The sequence below is a fragment of the Glandiceps talaboti genome, chromosome 17 (genome assembly GCF_964340395.1).
Source record: "Glandiceps talaboti chromosome 17, keGlaTala1.1, whole genome shotgun sequence".
Taxonomy (NCBI): Eukaryota; Metazoa; Hemichordata; class Enteropneusta; family Spengelidae; genus Glandiceps; species Glandiceps talaboti.
The window spans coordinates 3,051,945-3,070,247 of record NC_135565.1 but is presented as its reverse complement, the minus strand read 5'-3'; the positions used below and the strand labels follow the sequence as shown (position 1 = coordinate 3,070,247).

Below are 18,303 nucleotides of genomic sequence, written 5' to 3'. Positions count from 1 at the left end.
TCATAGGGATTGGCGATATTCATATAAAATCGGTAGCGATGTCATACCCCCTACATTATTTATTTATTTATTTATTTATTTATTTATTTATTTATTTATTTATTTATTTATTCATTCATTTATTCATTTATTTATCATCAAATTCTAGTTGTTCACTTTGATTTTTACCGCTCATCCAATGTTTACGTTAACGCGATTCAACCAACAAGAAAAGACGTTGTTGCTATCTTCGGTGATTGAGTGACTAAATCGATATCCGTTGTATCACTTTATTTCAGATTATAGAAAACATTAACAATCCATAGCAAAACAAACAACAGACAAAACACATTGAAATAGACGCTTACTCCAAATACTCCACATAACACTGTGTGTTTAACTGTTAACACTGAAAGAGATAAAACAGCAACCACAAACGGGTTACTTGAGAAATGCAATCTGCTAAGAAAGCTAAGAGTTTTTTTCCTTATGATTTCATCAAAGGTTAAAATCGAAAAGTTGACAAACATTGCGCTATTGCTCTGAATAAAAGAATGTTTAACACCTAGCAATTTTATTACAAAAGACAGAAAATAAGTGACATTTAACAGAGAGCGCAAATTTAAAGTCACGAATTAGAGCATTACCTCTGACATAAAAAAAGTCGAGTCTGAGCCTGGATGTCCTCATTATCTTTGAGGTCACAGGTGATCAAGTGACCATGGTACATGTATTTGTAAACATCGACGTAATTCAGCAATCTAAATTGCAACTGGTCTGAGCCTCGTCTAAATAGTAACATTGACGCATGTCTTGTATGGCATTACTTAGCTTGGGACGCTTTAGTCTTATAGTTGGACCTTATAATGCCCTAAGATGGCACATGAGTTTAGATATGTAAAACAATGCAACTTGGTTAAGCATGATTAATTCTTTATTATTTAATAACATGCTGTGGAAAGCATGGTATAGTATACACAATAGTAAACACAATTTAGCCTCGTTGGGTAAAAGAAGAAAGAATATAAAGATACGGCGTTGATGGCGTCATATCATGTTCACCGGAAGTTTAAGGTGATGAAAACGAGGCCGCGTCTATAATGCCCTGTGAGCAGCGTGTGTGATCCTACGAAAATAAAGGGAAATTTCAAGCCCTTTTACCGCGTAATCGGAGAGTTTTCCAGCTGTAGGATCATCTATTAAATTTTGTATAAAAGGTAAGTTCCGAGTCATATAGTTTGTCCTGTCAAAGAATCGCCAGATTGGTCAGAATTTAGATTTTAACTGGCCAAAACTCGTGCTTATTTGCATTTTAAACAATGTATTGTAAGTTTACCTCAGAGTTGCTTGTTTTACTTCCAGGTCAGAATGCCCCGTGCTCGTAAACGACAATCTGAAACCCCAACCGGAGAGCGTAGACGTAGCGCACGGATCGCTGCTAGCCCTCAACAAACAAGCCCTAGCCCTTCCCCTTCTCGTGTAACCCGAGCGACACTATCAAGTGCGAGTTCGACGCCCGAGAAGCGGGGTCGAGGGAGGCCTGGAGGGGCCAAGGCTTCACCGAGTCCTCGTCGAGGAGGCAGACGAGGCCGGGGAAGGAAAACACAACGAGAGGCGTCTCCGAGTCCGACTCGATCTGAAGAAAAAGACGATGTGGACGAAGAAATGGAAGCGGAACCAGTAGAGGAACCAGAAGTGTCTCCACCACAGAAGGCAGCTAAAGGTAAACGGGGTAGGCAGAAACGAAAAGCTGAAGGTGACAGTATTGAAGAACAACCAAGTAAGAAAAGTGCAGTAGACACACAAGATTCGACTGAAGACGTAGACATGAAAGAAAGTGAAGAGAGTACAAAAGATGACATAGCAGCAACTGAACCTTCAGAGACAACTCAGACTGACACAAAAGCTGATGACGAAATATCAGACGACAACGATGCCAAACAAACAGCCACTGACAAGAAAGAGAGCACAAAACCCACAGAGACAGATGGTACTGAGGGAAAACCAACAGAAACCAAAGAAGTACCACCAGAACCTGTTGCACCAGCTACTAAAGACAAAACTGAAACAAAAGAATCACCAATGGAAGAAACCCCAGCAGAGGAAGCAACAGGAAAAGAACCAGTAGAAAAAGAAAAATCTGCACCACCGGCACCGAAACCAGAGGAAGTGTCCACAGCAGAGGGAGATACCCCAACAGAACAGACAGCATCTGAACCAACTGAACAGGTTGCATCAACCACGACCAGTGAAAGCATTGATAAACCAGCACCAACAGCAGAGGAAAAAAGTACAACTGAAGCAGCACAGGTCGACTCACAGACACATTCACAGGTATTGTAATGTAAATGTGCATACATGTAGTTACATATGAAAACTTCTACTCAAATCTTTGGAAGCTAACCCCAACAGTACACCTATGACACTGCTGACAAAATGTCAACAAAAAATATGTGATTTGCTTCCAACGAATTGATGACTTGGTGAGTAGAAGTTTTCATTTGTAGCCTAAATCTAACAATTCAGTAAATGCATGTGCTAGCTTAGAGTCCAGTTGTGTGGTGATTTTAGGCCCTGCCTTACCTTTCCCAACACTTCTCTAGTGACTTTCTGCTTTAAGGTTAATAAAGCTTCAGGCAGAAAACACAAATTCTTATCAGAGTTTTATTTCTTTGCGTTGTCAATAGTGTAACCATGTGATTAGAACCAACTTGGAGGGTTTGACTGTACAACTATTTATGTTATACATGTAGTGGATTAGTTAGTACAGTGTAAGAAGTTCAAATTTACTCTTTGGCCTGATAGTAAAGTTGTCATTACCTAGTATTGGTTTAACACATTTCCAAGATATGTTAGCACTAGTTGTAACTAAGATATTGTTTCATTAGACAATTAACAGTATATTCACTAAAATTGTTAAAATACCAATAATTAGACATTGTACATTAGAAGTCTATTTTATCAGCACTCAAGATAAGTTAAATTGTGATTCATTTGGGCATGTTGATAAGGGTTCTCCATGATTTTGAAAAAAATAATGAAATGGCCTTATTTACAAATATACATATTTTTTCAGATCTTAACATTAGAATTCTAGTAAAACATGTTTTCAATAACCAAAAAGACTACAATCAATTAAATTCCTATTTTATCCATTCAGCAAACTATAATACACAGAAATTGGTTCAAATCAACAATTTCCAAACCAAATGTACAACACACTCGTGTCTTGTTCATTATAAGACTTGGCTTTTCACAGTGTACACATCACCTCGTAGTTAGACTGATCTTAGTACCATATCAAAAATATGACAACATAGTTCATAATGTAAAAATTTCAGGAAGGAGATTGAGTTACACAGCTTTGACAGCATTGCCAATTGGTCAATATGTTTTACACACACTACACAATTTATATGAATGATTTTTCATCAAGCTTTGTCAGAAATAATTTTTTTCATGTGACAAATTTGGGCTGTGAATTACAAAATATGTTCAGTGCTCATGTGAAAATGTGGCTATTGTGTTTCGATATTTGTGATTCACATCAAATCTTGATAACCTATGACAGTAATTCTAGCTTAGAACCGTACCTGAATAGTTAGTTATACTTTAAGAATAAGTGTTCATTTTAAGTTTTCATTTGTATTCTTGGGTACAATGCAAAAATGGACATGTCGTCATATGTATACTATTACATGTATGAGAAGGCTTGGAAAATCTGGAACATTTACCTGCCCACAGAAACTACCATCTTGTACTATGGTACTACTGGGGAATGGTTTAGGGTGTTAACTGTTTTGTTTTGTTTTTTGTTTCAACTATCATCATTATTATCGAGGCGATAAGTGAGTTCACAAATGGTGATAGACGCAGTGTCTAGGCTAGCAAACTTCCTACATTGACGACAATGAATAGAATTGGGTACCAAATATCAATTTTGATGGAATATGTTACCAGTGTGCACAAACTTACACTACATTGCGTTCCATATGTGATATTACTACACTCGCATATGGGACGCAGTTCAAGTTTGTCCATGCTGCATTATTAAATATACTGTTGTTGGCAGCCCTAGCTACAATGTATCGAGTTAGTGAGAACTTTTGTTAATATACTTCCATGAAAACACTAATTGGTAAAATAGCAAGGAACTCAAGTAGGTTTTACCTACTTACATGTACTATACCACAGGGAACTTGGTAAAATACAACAGTGTTCACCAATTGTATCTTGTAGTGGCCTGTCTCAAGCTGTGCTACAACTGCCTACTAGCAGCAAGTTTCTCTATTGATCACAATATAATCTTTCACTCCCTAATGTTTAATTAGTGTACATTTCATCAGTGGAGTCTTCAGGATAGGGACACTTTAGGATATCTAATCTGGTGTAATGTTGAATTGTGTTCTGGTTGCTAATTTAACATCAAATGTTGGAGTTGTTTGTTTACCATCTGAGTAGAGTGAGTGAGTGTATGTGTGTCATACTATCTGTGGAGTGACTAGCCAGCTTTGGTCTCATCAACAATTTGTTTACAATTAAACATCAGGGAATGAAAGATTACATTGTGATCAATAGAGAAACTTGCACAGCACAGCTTGAGACAAGCTTAGAGATACAGTTGATCAAACATTGTTGTAACTGGGGAACAATGGCAGATTTTACCTACTTACAATGTACATATACATACATACAGTGATACATACATACAGTGATACATACATACATGTACATACATACATGCATATACATACATACATACATACATACAGACGTACGTACGTACGTACGTACATACATAAATGTACATGCATGCACACATATGCATCCATACATTGAGACAAAGGCCATATATGTATATACAATGAACACATAATATGACAATTTGATTCAGGCTACAAATGATGGTAGGTACCATAGGTTTTCCCCAATAAATGAATAACAAATGAAATGTGTGGGTGTCAGAGCATAAAAAAGTGATATTATATACATATTGTAGGTAATATTTATATATAATTTACCTACCAGCCCTTATAGAACTACATTTATTATACTAATGCCATAAAAAACTGACTTATTTCTAAAATAGAAAATAAATAAAATGGAATACTAGTAGTCAGATCCTCTATGTTGACAGGTTAATAAATTATGCAAATTATATGCACAATCATGCTAATTAGATTTTTTGCTGTCTTGCTGTCTTACTTGGTTCAGGTGACATTTCAATGAAATCGAGAATATAAAAATGTGAATGAATAAGGTACATATTATACTGTGAGACTGATAGTGTTTGATGATTAAACTGACAACAATGTATATTCAAGCAATAAACCCCCACCCCCCAGTGAATATGTATATGGAGCCAACCGGTCAAAACCAAGGGGTATACATGTACAGCCTCAATGGGCATAGCCTGGTGGGGACATATATGTTAGATTCCTGTGTGCATGCGTCCACCCTCATGTCAGGCGTGTACCAAATGATTTCAACCAAACTTTGCATAAAGGTAGTATACTATGTGCGACATATGCACACCTCTTTGTTTTACGACCGAATGGTGGCCGTAGTCGTTAAATTTCACAATATGTATCATAACTTTGGAGGTATAATACATCATAGTGACTCCATTCAAGTGCCTACACCCATATTATCAAATCTGGGCTTTCTTTTATGACCCCGACCTTTGACCTGGAAAGTCTTATTCAAGCCCAAATAGCCAAATGTGGGTTTCTTCATATCTTTTGAATTAAACATTTCAAGTCATGACTTTAGTTTGACTATGTGACTATCACCATTCAAGTGCCTATCTCATATTATCAATGAGGTTTCGAAGGAGACGTTAACCTTTGACCTTGACAAACATTTTTAGTGAAATCACCAAAATGTTTCTTTCTAGCTGAACAAATTGAATAAACAAAGACTCCATTCTATACCCCAAAGTTCAACTTTCTTTTGCATATACATGTATAGTAAATTAGTCTTTGTACCATCTCATCTCATTGGCTAGAGTAATCTATGGGCCTGTGTATCATTCCTTCCACAAGTTCCAGTTGCAAAAACATGCTGGTGAGGTGTTAGTGTCAACCTTGCCTTAGCACTGAGCTAGTCTGGTGTTAACATAGGACTGGTGCAGACATGAACCCTTCCAGTTGCTAACATATACTGGTGAGTTATTAGTACCAGCCTAGTGTTAGCACTGAGCTAGTCTGGTGTTAACATAGGACTGGTGTAGGTATTAACCCTTCCAGTTGTTAACATATACTGGTGAGTTATTAGTACCAGCCTAGTGTTAGCACTGAGCTAGTCTGGTGTTAACATAGGACTGGTGCAGACATGAACCCTTCCAGTTGCTAACATATACTGGTGAGGTGTTGGTGCCAGCCTAGTGTTAGCACTGAGCTAGTCTGGTGTTAACATAGGACCGGTGTAGGCATTAATTAACTAACTTTAGTGACCACATTTCAAGTATTGAATAAAAAAAAGTAAACCCATAAAACGTAAAAGTCGTGAAAGTTGTGGTCTAGCAAGAAATAGTGGATGTGGAAACTGCCATCAACTTAAAAAACAATATAAGACTATTCTTCCAAGCTGTAATGGCTAGACAACTGATAGGATGAAATAAACAACACAGAGGCCATATTATGGAAAACAATGGAAAACATAACTACCTGAACTAGACACTCACATATAAAAAAAAGATATATAGAAAAATACCCCACTTATTCTGAAATTGATCATAATTGGAACCACACAATTTTTTTGTTAAGCCTAACTGGGAAAAAAAAAGTTTATCACATTTTACATCTGAAAATTTCAAATGAATAATGAATTCCAAACATCTTAGGATTATAAAAAAAAAGAAACTCCCAAGGGACTGGTGCTCGTCTACAATTTCCTTAAAATCTCTACAAACTTTACTTGTAGCTTGTTCCTGGTACATTTGAAGTAATAACGATATTTTTAACGAAATCTCTGTATTTTGTAATCCATTTAACACAGTAATCACTGAATCAGTAGCCATACTGGATTCTAGAATGGCTCAAGTTTGATTTAAGTCAAAAAAAGTATGAAAACGCCTCACTTTTTGTTTGATTTCAGTTTGAAATAGGTTTGTGTTCTGTTGAACAAATTAACAGGAAAAGTCCAATCAGTTGAAATTACAAGGTGCATTCTCCAATTAACATATAGGTAATGTGTAAGAGTCCCCCCCCCCCCCCCCCCGTTTCAAGTTTCACTACATAGTCATTGTTTTATGTTGAAAATAATGGAAAGTTGCTAACTTAGGTTGACAGTGGTTGTGGTTAGGGTAGTAAATATGTTGAGTTTTGTTCACTTGACGGTTAAAAGTGAAAGGGTGTTGTGTACAAAATGGAACTCTTTATCTTTCCAAGAAATTTAATGTTGATATTCCTAGATTTCTGAAAGCTATACAAGTTGTTACTACAGGCACTTTCTTTCTTGATGAATCATTTAAATGCATTTATTATCCATCCATTGCCTTGCAGATACTTGTGTCACTATTCACTATAGATCTCTATGGTTGTCGTGACAACTATAAATTAAAGATAACAATAAGTACCAAATTCAGTTCATACATTGTGTATGGTTCCTAAATTTTTAAGTGGCCATATGGATGAATGATTGTCTATTTAATTTGGATTTTTAATTTTATAAAACAATTTTACCATGGCTTCTTACTTCAAAAATCAATGTGAAACAATATTGACAAAGTTTGTTATTGTACATGCAATAACTATCATTTTGTATATACTCTTGCCATTTACTGAGGTACAAACAACGTCTTGGCATACAAACATGTACGTTGCTTGAAAACTGTCAAACGTTGTGCAAAATGATACTTCAGGACTTTACGTTTTTTTGCAATTGACTCAACCAGTTTCTATCGGAAAAGGTCAAAGGTTAGTAAGTGTAGTCTATGATTGGAAACGAAGACCGCCACGTTGTCAGAATCAAAATCACTACATTTTCAGATGAGTTATACTCTGTTGAAGTTGCTTGTTCCTAGCAACCTTTACGTGTGAATATATAATAAGTGATTTTTACAAGGATTTTGACACCAGAATTCAAATATCATGATGTTATAATAGGTCTTTTCCCTCGAGTAAATCAGAACATGAATTATCAAACCGTCCATTGATATACCCATTGTACATATGCTACATTTTGCTGAAAGATTATTTGAAAAATGGATACTACTGTACATGTAGGCCAGGGATTCAAATAAACTACACTTCGACTCTACTACTCTTGCTTGTACCCTTGATCAGTCATACATCTTCAATCATATGTTGATATGGTTGTCCTTGTTCTTGGAGTCATAAAAGTCAACTACCAAAAATATCTCATTTCATTCACAGTCATCAAGCTCTAACATTTCACTGTTGACAAAACGTCAACAAACATGTTTGGTAACAACCTGAGCTGATACAACTACAAGTATGCATTATGCGTATACTATCTCAGGAACATGTTTTTAGATGTCTGTCAGACTGTCAACATCCGGTTGGGACATATCTCTGGCCCTAGCGGAGTGTAGGGTTTGCTGTGACTTTGAAAGTTTTTTTGTTTTTGTGCCCATTTTTTCATTCTACATTTAGCAGAATAATCCACCCAACCACAGTCCCTCTATCACGCAACTTTGCAATTCAGATCTGAATGGCTTCCGTCTATTTACGTTCAGGGTTCTCCATGATTTTGAAAAATAAAGGGTGCATATTTATTTGCATATCATTAGCATATTTCTAGATCATAATATTAGGAAGTGAAAAAAGTTTTCAAAATCAAAAACTCCTATTTTATCCATTCAGCAAACTAAAATGCACTGAAATGTGTTGAGATCACCAATTTCCAAACCTTTAACATAATTCACAATGTAAAAATTTCGGGAAGGAGGTTGACAGTAGTCTGTAAGGTACGCCGTGACGGTGCGCCCTCAAACATCGGCCAACCCCTTACAGAGGAGGCCGGTGAGGGCGAAACGTCACGACGTATCTTACAGTCTAGGTTGACAGTTACACAGATAATAATGTTGGCAAGCATGTTTTACACACACAACACATGGCATTGTTGATGGTATGCACCTCTAGGCTAGCTATCACTTAGTTTTGAGTTGTTGGTTTCACCTTGTAAATGTGCATGTCATTCATAAAAATTAATTGAAAACAACGGCCCCTAATTAGGATTAAAAGATTATCGCTACGTACAGCAAATAAGTGACATCAACACATCAAGGGAAAAGCTGTGTTTCTAGTCTGTCTTTATAGTGGTCTGAGGATTAATGCACCAGTCCAGGTCCATGACAATGAAGAATGCACATGGGAGTAAACCAACTACAAATCACTCTTGGGTTGAGACATACTCGGTGTTACTCAGTCACTCATAGAAAATTAACTAGACACTGAATGCCAACATCATGGGTTTGGCAAACTTTTATACTTTATAGCAAATGGCACGGCATCGTTTGATTTTATAGTTGTGAAAATCTTGCAGTTCCGACAAACTGACATTACGGATAGGCCAGTTTTGCATTTGATTTGCCGAAAGCTTGTACCGTAGTGTGAATCACACTACCATTAGCAAGTTTACGCATTTTATTCCTATCGAAAACAATACTGACGGCAAACTTCAATGAAATCTGTGTGGTAGTAGTAGAGGGTTGAATAGTCATTTGAACTAATTAGAAACTCTTTAGTTTTACTTGCTGCTTACATGTATGTGTGAAGGATCAATACAAATGTTGCGAGTATACATTGAAAACAACAAAAACGTACAGAGTGACAGACGAACAATGTCAACCCTACCGAACCCTAAGCAATGTCATAGCGTATTGGGACAACTCATCACGTATCGGCGAAAATTAAAGGATATCAGGTCCGATACATGAAAACCTTCTGGGGAGAACACTGGTTAACACTAGACTAGTTAACAACTGGAAGGGTTAATGTCTGCACCAGTCCTATGTTAACACCAGACTAGCTCAGTGCTAACACTAGGCTGGTACTAATAGCTCACCAGTATGTGTTAGCAACTGGAAGGGTTAATGCCTACACCAGTCCTATGTTAACATCAGACTAGCTCAGTGCTAACACTAGGCTGGTACTAATAGCTCACCAGTATGTGTTAACAACTGGAAGGGTTAATGTCTGCACCAGTCCTATGTTAACACCAGACTAGCTCAGTGCTAACACTAGGCTGGTACTAATAGCTCACCAGTATGTGTTAGCAACTGGAAGGGTTAATGCCTACACCAGTCCTATGTTAACATCAGACTAGCTCAGTGCTAACACTAGGCTGGTACTAATAGCTCACCAGTATGTGTTAACAACTGGAAGGGTTAATACCTGTATCAGTCCTATGTTAACACCAGACTAGCTCAGTGCTAACACTAGGCTGACACTAACATCTCACCAGTATGTGTTAGCAACTGGAAGGGTTAATACCTACACCAGTCCTATGTTAACACCAGACTAGCTCAGTGCTAACACTAGGCTGGTACTAATAACTCACCAGTATGTGTTAACAACTGGAAGGGTTAATACCTACACCAGTCCTATGTTAACATCAGACTAGCTCAGTGCTAACACTAGGCTGGTACTAATAGCTCACCAGTATGTGTTAGCAACTGGAAGGGTTAATACCTACACCAGTCCTATGTTAACACCAGACTAGCTCAGTGCTAACACTAGGCTGGTACTAATAACTCACCAGTATGTGTTAGCAACTGGAAGGGTTAATACCTACACCAGTCCTATGTTAACACCAGACTAGCTCAGTGCTAACACTAGGCTGGTACTAATAACTCACCAGTATATGTTAGCAACTGGAAGGGTTAATACCTACACCAGTCCTATGTTAACATCAGACTAGCTCAGTGCTAACACTAGGCTGGTACTAATAACTCACCAGTATATGTTAGCAACTGGAAGGGTTAATACCTACACCAGTCCTATGTTAACACCAGACTAGCTCAGTGCTAACACTAGGCTGGTACTAATAACTCACCAGTATGTGTTAGCAACTGGAAGGGTTAATACCTACACCAGTCCTATGTTAACACCAGACTAGCTCAGTGCTAACACTAGGCTGGTACTAATAACTCACCAGTATGTGTTAGCAACTGGAAGGGTTAATACCTACACCAGTCCTATGTTAACACCAGACTAGCTCAGTGCTAACACTAGGCTGGTACTAATAACTCGCCAGTATATGTTAGCAACTGGAAGGGTTAATACCTACACCAGTCCTATGTTAACACCAGACTAGCTCAGTGCTAACACTAGGCTGGTACTAATAACTCACCAGTATGTGTTAACAACTGGAAGGGTTAATACCTACACCAGTCCTATGTTAACACCAGACTAGCTCAGTGCTAACACTAGGCTGGTACTAATAGCTCACCAGTATGTGTTAGCAACTGGAAGGGTTAATGCCTACACCAGTCCTATGTTAACATCAGACTAGCTCAGTGCTAACACTAGGCTGGTACTAATAACTCACCAGTATGTGTTAGCAACTGGAAGGGTTAATGCCTACACCAGTCCTATGTTAACATCAGACTAGCTCAGTGCTAACACGCACTAGGCTGGTACTAATAGCTCACCAGTATGTGTTAACAACTGGAAGGGTTAATGTCTGCACCAGTCCTATGTTAACACCAGACTAGCTCAGTGCTAACACTAGGCTGGTACTAATAACTCACCAGTATGTGTTAGCAACTGGAAGGGTTAATACCTACACCAGTCCTATGTTAACACCAGACTAGCTCAGTGCTAACACTAGGCTGGTACTAATAACTCACCAGTATGTGTTAGCAACTGGAAGGGTTAATACCTACACCAGTCCTATGTTAACACCAGACTAGCTCAGTGCTAACACTAGGCTGGTACTAATAACTCACCAGTATATGTTAGCAACTGGAAGGGTTAATACCTACACCAGTCCTATGTTAACACCAGACTATAGCTCAGTGCTAACACTAGGCTGGTACTAATAACTCACCAGTATGTGTTAACAACTGGAAGGGTTAATGTCTGCACCAGTCCTATGTTAACACCAGACTAGCTCAGTGCTAACACTAGGCTGACACTAACACCTCACCAGTATGTGTTAGCAACTGGAAGGGTTAATACCTACACCAGTCCTATGTTAACACCAGACTAGCTCAGTGCTAACAATAGGCTGGTACTAATAACTCACCAGTATGTGTTAGCAACTGGAAGGGTTAATACCTACACCAGTCCTATGTTAACACCAAACTAGCTCAGTGCTAACACTAGGCTGGTACTAATAACTCACCAGTATGTGTTAGCAACTGGAAGGGTTAATACCTACACCAGTCCTATGTTAACACCAGACTAGCTCAGTGCTAACACTAGGCTGGTACTAATAACTCACCAGTATATGTTAGCAACTGGAAGGGTTAATACCTGTATCAGTCCTATGTTAACACCAGACTAGCTCAGTGCTAACACTAGGCTGGTACTAATAACTCACCAGTATATGTTAGCAACTGGAAGGGTTAATACCTACACCAGTCCTATGTTAACACCAGACTAGCTCAGTGCTAACACTAGGCTGGTACTAATAGCTCACCAGTATGTGTTAACAACTGGAAGGGTTAATGCCTACACCAGTCCTATGTTAACACCAGACTAGCTCAGTGCTAACACTAGGCTGGTACTAATAGCTCACCAGTATGTGTTAGCAACTGGAAGGGTTAATACCTACACCAGTCCTATGTTAACACCAGACTAGCTCAGTGCTAACACTAGGCTGGTACTAATAGCTCACCAGTATGTGTTAGCAACTGGAAGGGTTAATGCCTACACCAGTCCTATGTTAACATCAGACTAGCTCAGTGCTAACACTAGGCTGGTACTAATAGCTCACCAGTATGTGTTAACAACTGGAAGGGTTAATGTCTGCACCAGTCCTATGTTAACACCAGACTAGCTCAGTGCTAACACTAGGCTGGTACTAATAGCTCACCAGTATGTGTTAGCAACTGGAAGGGTTAATGCCTACACCAGTCCTATGTTAACATCAGACTAGCTCAGTGCTAACACTAGGCTGGTACTAATAGCTCACCAGTATGTGTTAACAACTGGAAGGGTTAATGTCTGCACCAGTCCTATGTTAACACCAGACTAGCTCAGTGCTAACACTAGGCTGGTACTAATAGCTCACCAGTATGTGTTAGCAACTGGAAGGGTTAATGCCTACACCAGTCCTATGTTAACATCAGACTAGCTCAGTGCTAACACTAGGCTGGTACTAATAGCTCACCAGTATGTGTTAACAACTGGAAGGGTTAATACCTGTATCAGTCCTATGTTAACACCAGACTAGCTCAGTGCTAACACTAGGCTGACACTAACATCTCACCAGTATGTGTTAGCAACTGGAAGGGTTAATGTCTGCACCAGTCCTATGTTAACACCAGACTAGCTCAGTGCTAACACTAGGCTGGTACTAATAACTCACCAGTATGTGTTAGCAACTGGAAGGGTTAATACCTACACCAGTCCTATGTTAACACCAGACTAGCTCAGTGCTAACACTAGGCTGGTACTAATAACTCACCAGTATGTGTTAGCAACTGGAAGGGTTAATACCTACACCAGTCCTATGTTAACACCAGACTAGCTCAGTGCTAACACTAGGCTGGTACTAATAACTCACCAGTATATGTTAGCAACTGGAAGGGTTAATACCTACACCAGTCCTATGTTAACACCAGACTATAGCTCAGTGCTAACACTAGGCTGGTACTAATAACTCACCAGTATGTGTTAACAACTGGAAGGGTTAATGTCTGCACCAGTCCTATGTTAACACCAGACTAGCTCAGTGCTAACACTAGGCTGACACTAACACCTCACCAGTATGTGTTAGCAACTGGAAGGGTTAATACCTACACCAGTCCTATGTTAACACCAGACTAGCTCAGTGCTAACACTAGGCTGGTACTAATAACTCACCAGTATGTGTTAGCAACTGGAAGGGTTAATACCTACACCAGTCCTATGTTAACACCAGACTAGCTCAGTGCTAACACTAGGCTGGTACTAATAACTCACCAGTATGTGTTAGCAACTGGAAGGGTTAATACCTACACCAGTCCTATGTTAACACCAGACTAGCTCAGTGCTAACACTAGGCTGGTACTAATAACTCACCAGTATGTGTTAGCAACTGGAAGGGTTAATACCTGTATCAGTCCTATGTTAACACCAGACTAGCTCAGTGCTAACACTAGGCTGGTACTAATAACTCACCAGTATATGTTAGCAACTGGAAGGGTTAATACCTACACCAGTCCTATGTTAACACCAGACTAGCTCAGTGCTAACACTAGGCTGGTACTAATAGCTCACCAGTATGTGTTAACAACTGGAAGGGTTAATGCCTACACCAGTCCTATGTTAACACCAGACTAGCTCAGTGCTAACACTAGGCTGGTACTAATAGCTCACCAGTATGTGTTAGCAACTGGAAGGGTTAATACCTACACCAGTCCTATGTTAACACCAGACTAGCTCAGTGCTAACACTAGGCTGGTACTAATAGCTCACCAGTATGTGTTAGCAACTGGAAGGGTTAATGCCTACACCAGTCCTATGTTAACATCAGACTAGCTCAGTGCTAACACTAGGCTGGTACTAATAGCTCACCAGTATGTGTTAACAACTGGAAGGGTTAATGTCTGCACCAGTCCTATGTTAACACCAGACTAGCTCAGTGCTAACACTAGGCTGGTACTAATAGCTCACCAGTATGTGTTAACAACTGGAAGGGTTAATACCTACACCAGTCCTATGTTAACACCAGACTAGCTCAGTGCTAACACTAGGCTGGTACTAATAACTCGCCAGTATATGTTAGCAACTGGAAGGGTTAATACCTACACCAGTCCTATGTTAACACCAGACTAGCTCAGTGCTAACACTAGGCTGGTACTAATAACTCACCAGTATGTGTTAGCAACTGGAAGGGTTAATACCTACACCAGTCCTATGTTAACACCAGACTAGCTCAGTGCTAACACTAGGCTGGTACTAATAACTCACCAGTATGTGTTAACAACTGGAAGGGTTAATACCTACACCAGTCCTATGTTAACACCAGACTAGCTCAGTGCTAACACTAGGCTGGTACTAATAACTCACCAGTATGTGTTAGCAACTGGAAAGGGTTAATACCTACACCAGTCCTATGTTAACACCAGACTAGCTCAGTGCTAACACTAGGCTGGTACTAATAACTCACCAGTATGTGTTAGCAACTGGAAGGGTTAATACCTACACCAGTCCTATGTTAACACCAGACTAGCTCAGTGCTAACACTAGGCTGGTACTAATAACTCACCAGTATATGTTAGCAACTGGAAGGGTTAATACCTACACCAGTCCTATGTTAACACCAGACTAGCTCAGTGCTAACACTAGGCTGGTACTAATAACTCACCAGTATGTGTTAGCAACTGGAAGGGTTAATGCCTACACCAGTCCTATGTTAACACCAGACTAGCTCAGTGCTAACACTAGGCTGGTACTAGTAATAGCTCACCAGTATATGTTAACAACTGGAAGGGTTAATGTCTGCACCAGTCCTATGTTAACACTAGGCTGGTACTACAAATGTAATAGCTCATCAGTATGTGTTAAGTTTTCTTTATGAATAGTTGTAAATTGTCTATATTAGTAAATGAAAAAAAGAATGGGCTTATTAGAATATATTATCAATATCAATTTATGGTGACTGTTTTATGGTTTTTGACTGCTAGATTTGTTTAAACCATGTTTTAACCACTTGTATTTCATGGTTGCAGGCAGAGCCTGAAGTGGACAGTTCAGGGGAGAGCAGTGTTAGTAATGGCAAAGTAGAATCACAACCACCAGAGGACTTATCACTTCCAAGCCAGAAAGAATCAAATGATGTCACCACTCAATCTGACCAATCCCAGAAGAGTAATGGTGAACCTGACCAATCACAGAACGCCACCAGTACAGGTGACGTAGGCCAATCACAGCTCTCAGCTAAAAGTGAAGTGGCAGCAACAGGGGAAAGTAAACAAGTCAGTGTAAACGATGTAGAAAAGAAAGGAGACGGGGACAGAGCAGTGGATGGAACTACTGCAACCACTGCCTAACTAATTCACAACTCACTATTTTTTCACTCAAAATGTTCTAGATTTAGTAAGTTTTTAATTTGTGAAACAAAAATGGAATATACTATATCGGTGGTTTTGATTGCCATCTTTCTTAGACTCATTTGGTGTGTGTTTTCCTCAAAACTAGAAAAAAACATTTCATTCCATTTCTATGGTTACCTGTAAACAGACACTGTTCTTGATTGTTCTTTTTCTGAAATATTTCCACTCAGAGTATTATTAAATCTTGCCAATCAGTTTATTTGTTGATTGGAATTTTAAACTCACAAAAAACAACAACTATACATCTTGATGCTTGGTGATGTTAGGGTAGTGTTCCTGATAGCTTGCATCACACTGAGTTCGCAGTCTGCATATGTACATCTCAAAAACACTCAAATAATTCACACTTTTATGAGAACAACTCTATTTTTAAAGACACAACTCAAACCATATTAGTTGTTTTTCTTTTTAGGCAGTTTTAGTTAGTTTTTATATAGAGATAGAAATATTGTAGAGAAGTAATGAAGACGTGTTGATTTAGGCATTTCATGGTTTATTTCCTACTCTTTTGTTGTAGTATAAATTCAGTACTTTTGTGATAGTTAAGCCAGTACTGTTTTCACATTGTGTGAAGGCAGTACTGTTTATACATAGTGTTAAAACCCAGTACTGTTTTCACGTTGTGTGAAGGCAGTACTGTTTATACATAGTGTTAACCCGGTACTGTTTTCACACAGTGTTAGGGCAGTACTGTTTATACATAGTGTTAACCCAGTACTGTTTATACATAGTGTTAACACAGTACTGTTTTCACATAGTATTAACCCAGTACTGTTTTCACAGTGTTAACCCAGTACTGTTTATACATAGTGTTAACCCAGTACTGTTTTCACATAGTGTTAACCCAGTACTGTTTTCCACAGTGTTAGGGCAGTACTGTTTTCACAGTGTTAACCCAGTACTGTTTTCACAGTGTTAACCCAATACTGTTTATACATAGTGTTAACCCAGTACTGTTTTCACAGTGTTAACCCAGTACTGTTTTCACATAGTGTTAACCCAGTACTGTTTTCACAGTGTTAACCCAATACTGTTTTCACAGTGTTAACCCAACACTATGTTAATTGTGCTGCTTTGTGTCAATAGTGTAACAGTACCCTTTTAATACAGTTAGAATAGTGCCATCCAACCAAAGTGTTAGAATAGTGCCATCCAACTAAAGTGTTGGTTTTATATGTAGTGTTAATCTGATACTATGTCGATTCATTGCTATTAGACCATTACCTTCAGAACACTACCCTAACAGACAGAATGTGTTATTCTCTTCCCTGACTAGACAGGTCCTGTAGTATTGGAATATTTTGCCTTCACAAGTGAATGTTTATATGATGCTATGTATAGTGGGCTTGGTAATGTTCAACAGTCACATATACATACTTCTTTTTCTATGTACTCTCTTCAATTGCAATTACTAGATCTGTTCTTAGTTGTTTGTCACTTTGAAAGCCTTTTTACTATAATTGTTATGTAGCCATTTACCCAATCAGTAAACAGTAACTATATATTAAATGTTGTCTGTATGACAGAGGACCGACCGTTGTTCGTAGAATTTTAGAAATTTGATCCCAGAAAACTGCTTAGCATTTTGTATTGTTGCATACCTGTTTCTCCATGTTGCACCATTCATAGCTTGGTTTATGACTGAAAGTCCTTCCTATGTCCTGTAGATAAAAGGAGCTTCTGTTCATGGGTTACACAGTCAGCCCCATAGTGTAAGAGGTCCTTACCAGCTTCATGGAGTGCTGTGTGTAAAACCATTTGAAATGTTCTTGTGTTAAAAAAAAGAAAAAAAGAAAAATGATTTCGCAAATGTATGTTCTGTGTTTAGTTGTTGTTTGAGAAACACAAGTTATGTGATGAAGTTGAATTCTATAATTAAACCTTGTAGGACTATTTGATATTGTTGCCACCAACTGTATGAATGAATATCCATGTATGCAGACGGTTTTTAGAGTTAGTAATAAAACTAGTGACACAACAAACATCAACGTGATTCACAAACTTATGATGGCTAGTCTCACTTTATCCATCACCATATTCCTGGGTTAAGTCTGATTGAAATCTGCACTAACTGCAACTGGAATAAATGT

General features: G+C 38.6%; 1 protein-coding gene across 1 annotated transcript; it reads left to right on the top strand.

The window, feature by feature from the left end:
* Nucleotides 1-1,071: 1,071 nt before the first annotated feature.
* On the top strand, nt 1,072-18,200 carry LOC144448006 (uncharacterized). Its single transcript, XM_078138149.1, has 3 exons — nt 1,072-1,196; nt 1,342-2,313; nt 15,830-18,200. Exons 2-3 carry the CDS (start codon nt 1,348-1,350, stop codon nt 16,148-16,150), a joined length of 1,287 nt encoding a protein of 428 aa, XP_077994275.1. The 5' UTR covers nt 1,072-1,196; nt 1,342-1,347; the 3' UTR covers nt 16,151-18,200.
* Nucleotides 18,201-18,303: the final 103 nt, after the last annotated feature.

Coding starts and splice junctions, on each gene's coding strand:
- LOC144448006 (XM_078138149.1), top strand. CDS start 1,348: ATGCCCCGTGCTCGTAAACGACAATCTGAAACCCCAACCGGAGAGCGT. Junction 2,314..15,829: donor ACTCACAGACACATTCACAG/GTATTGTAATGT, acceptor TCATGGTTGCAG/GCAGAGCCTGAAGTGGACAG.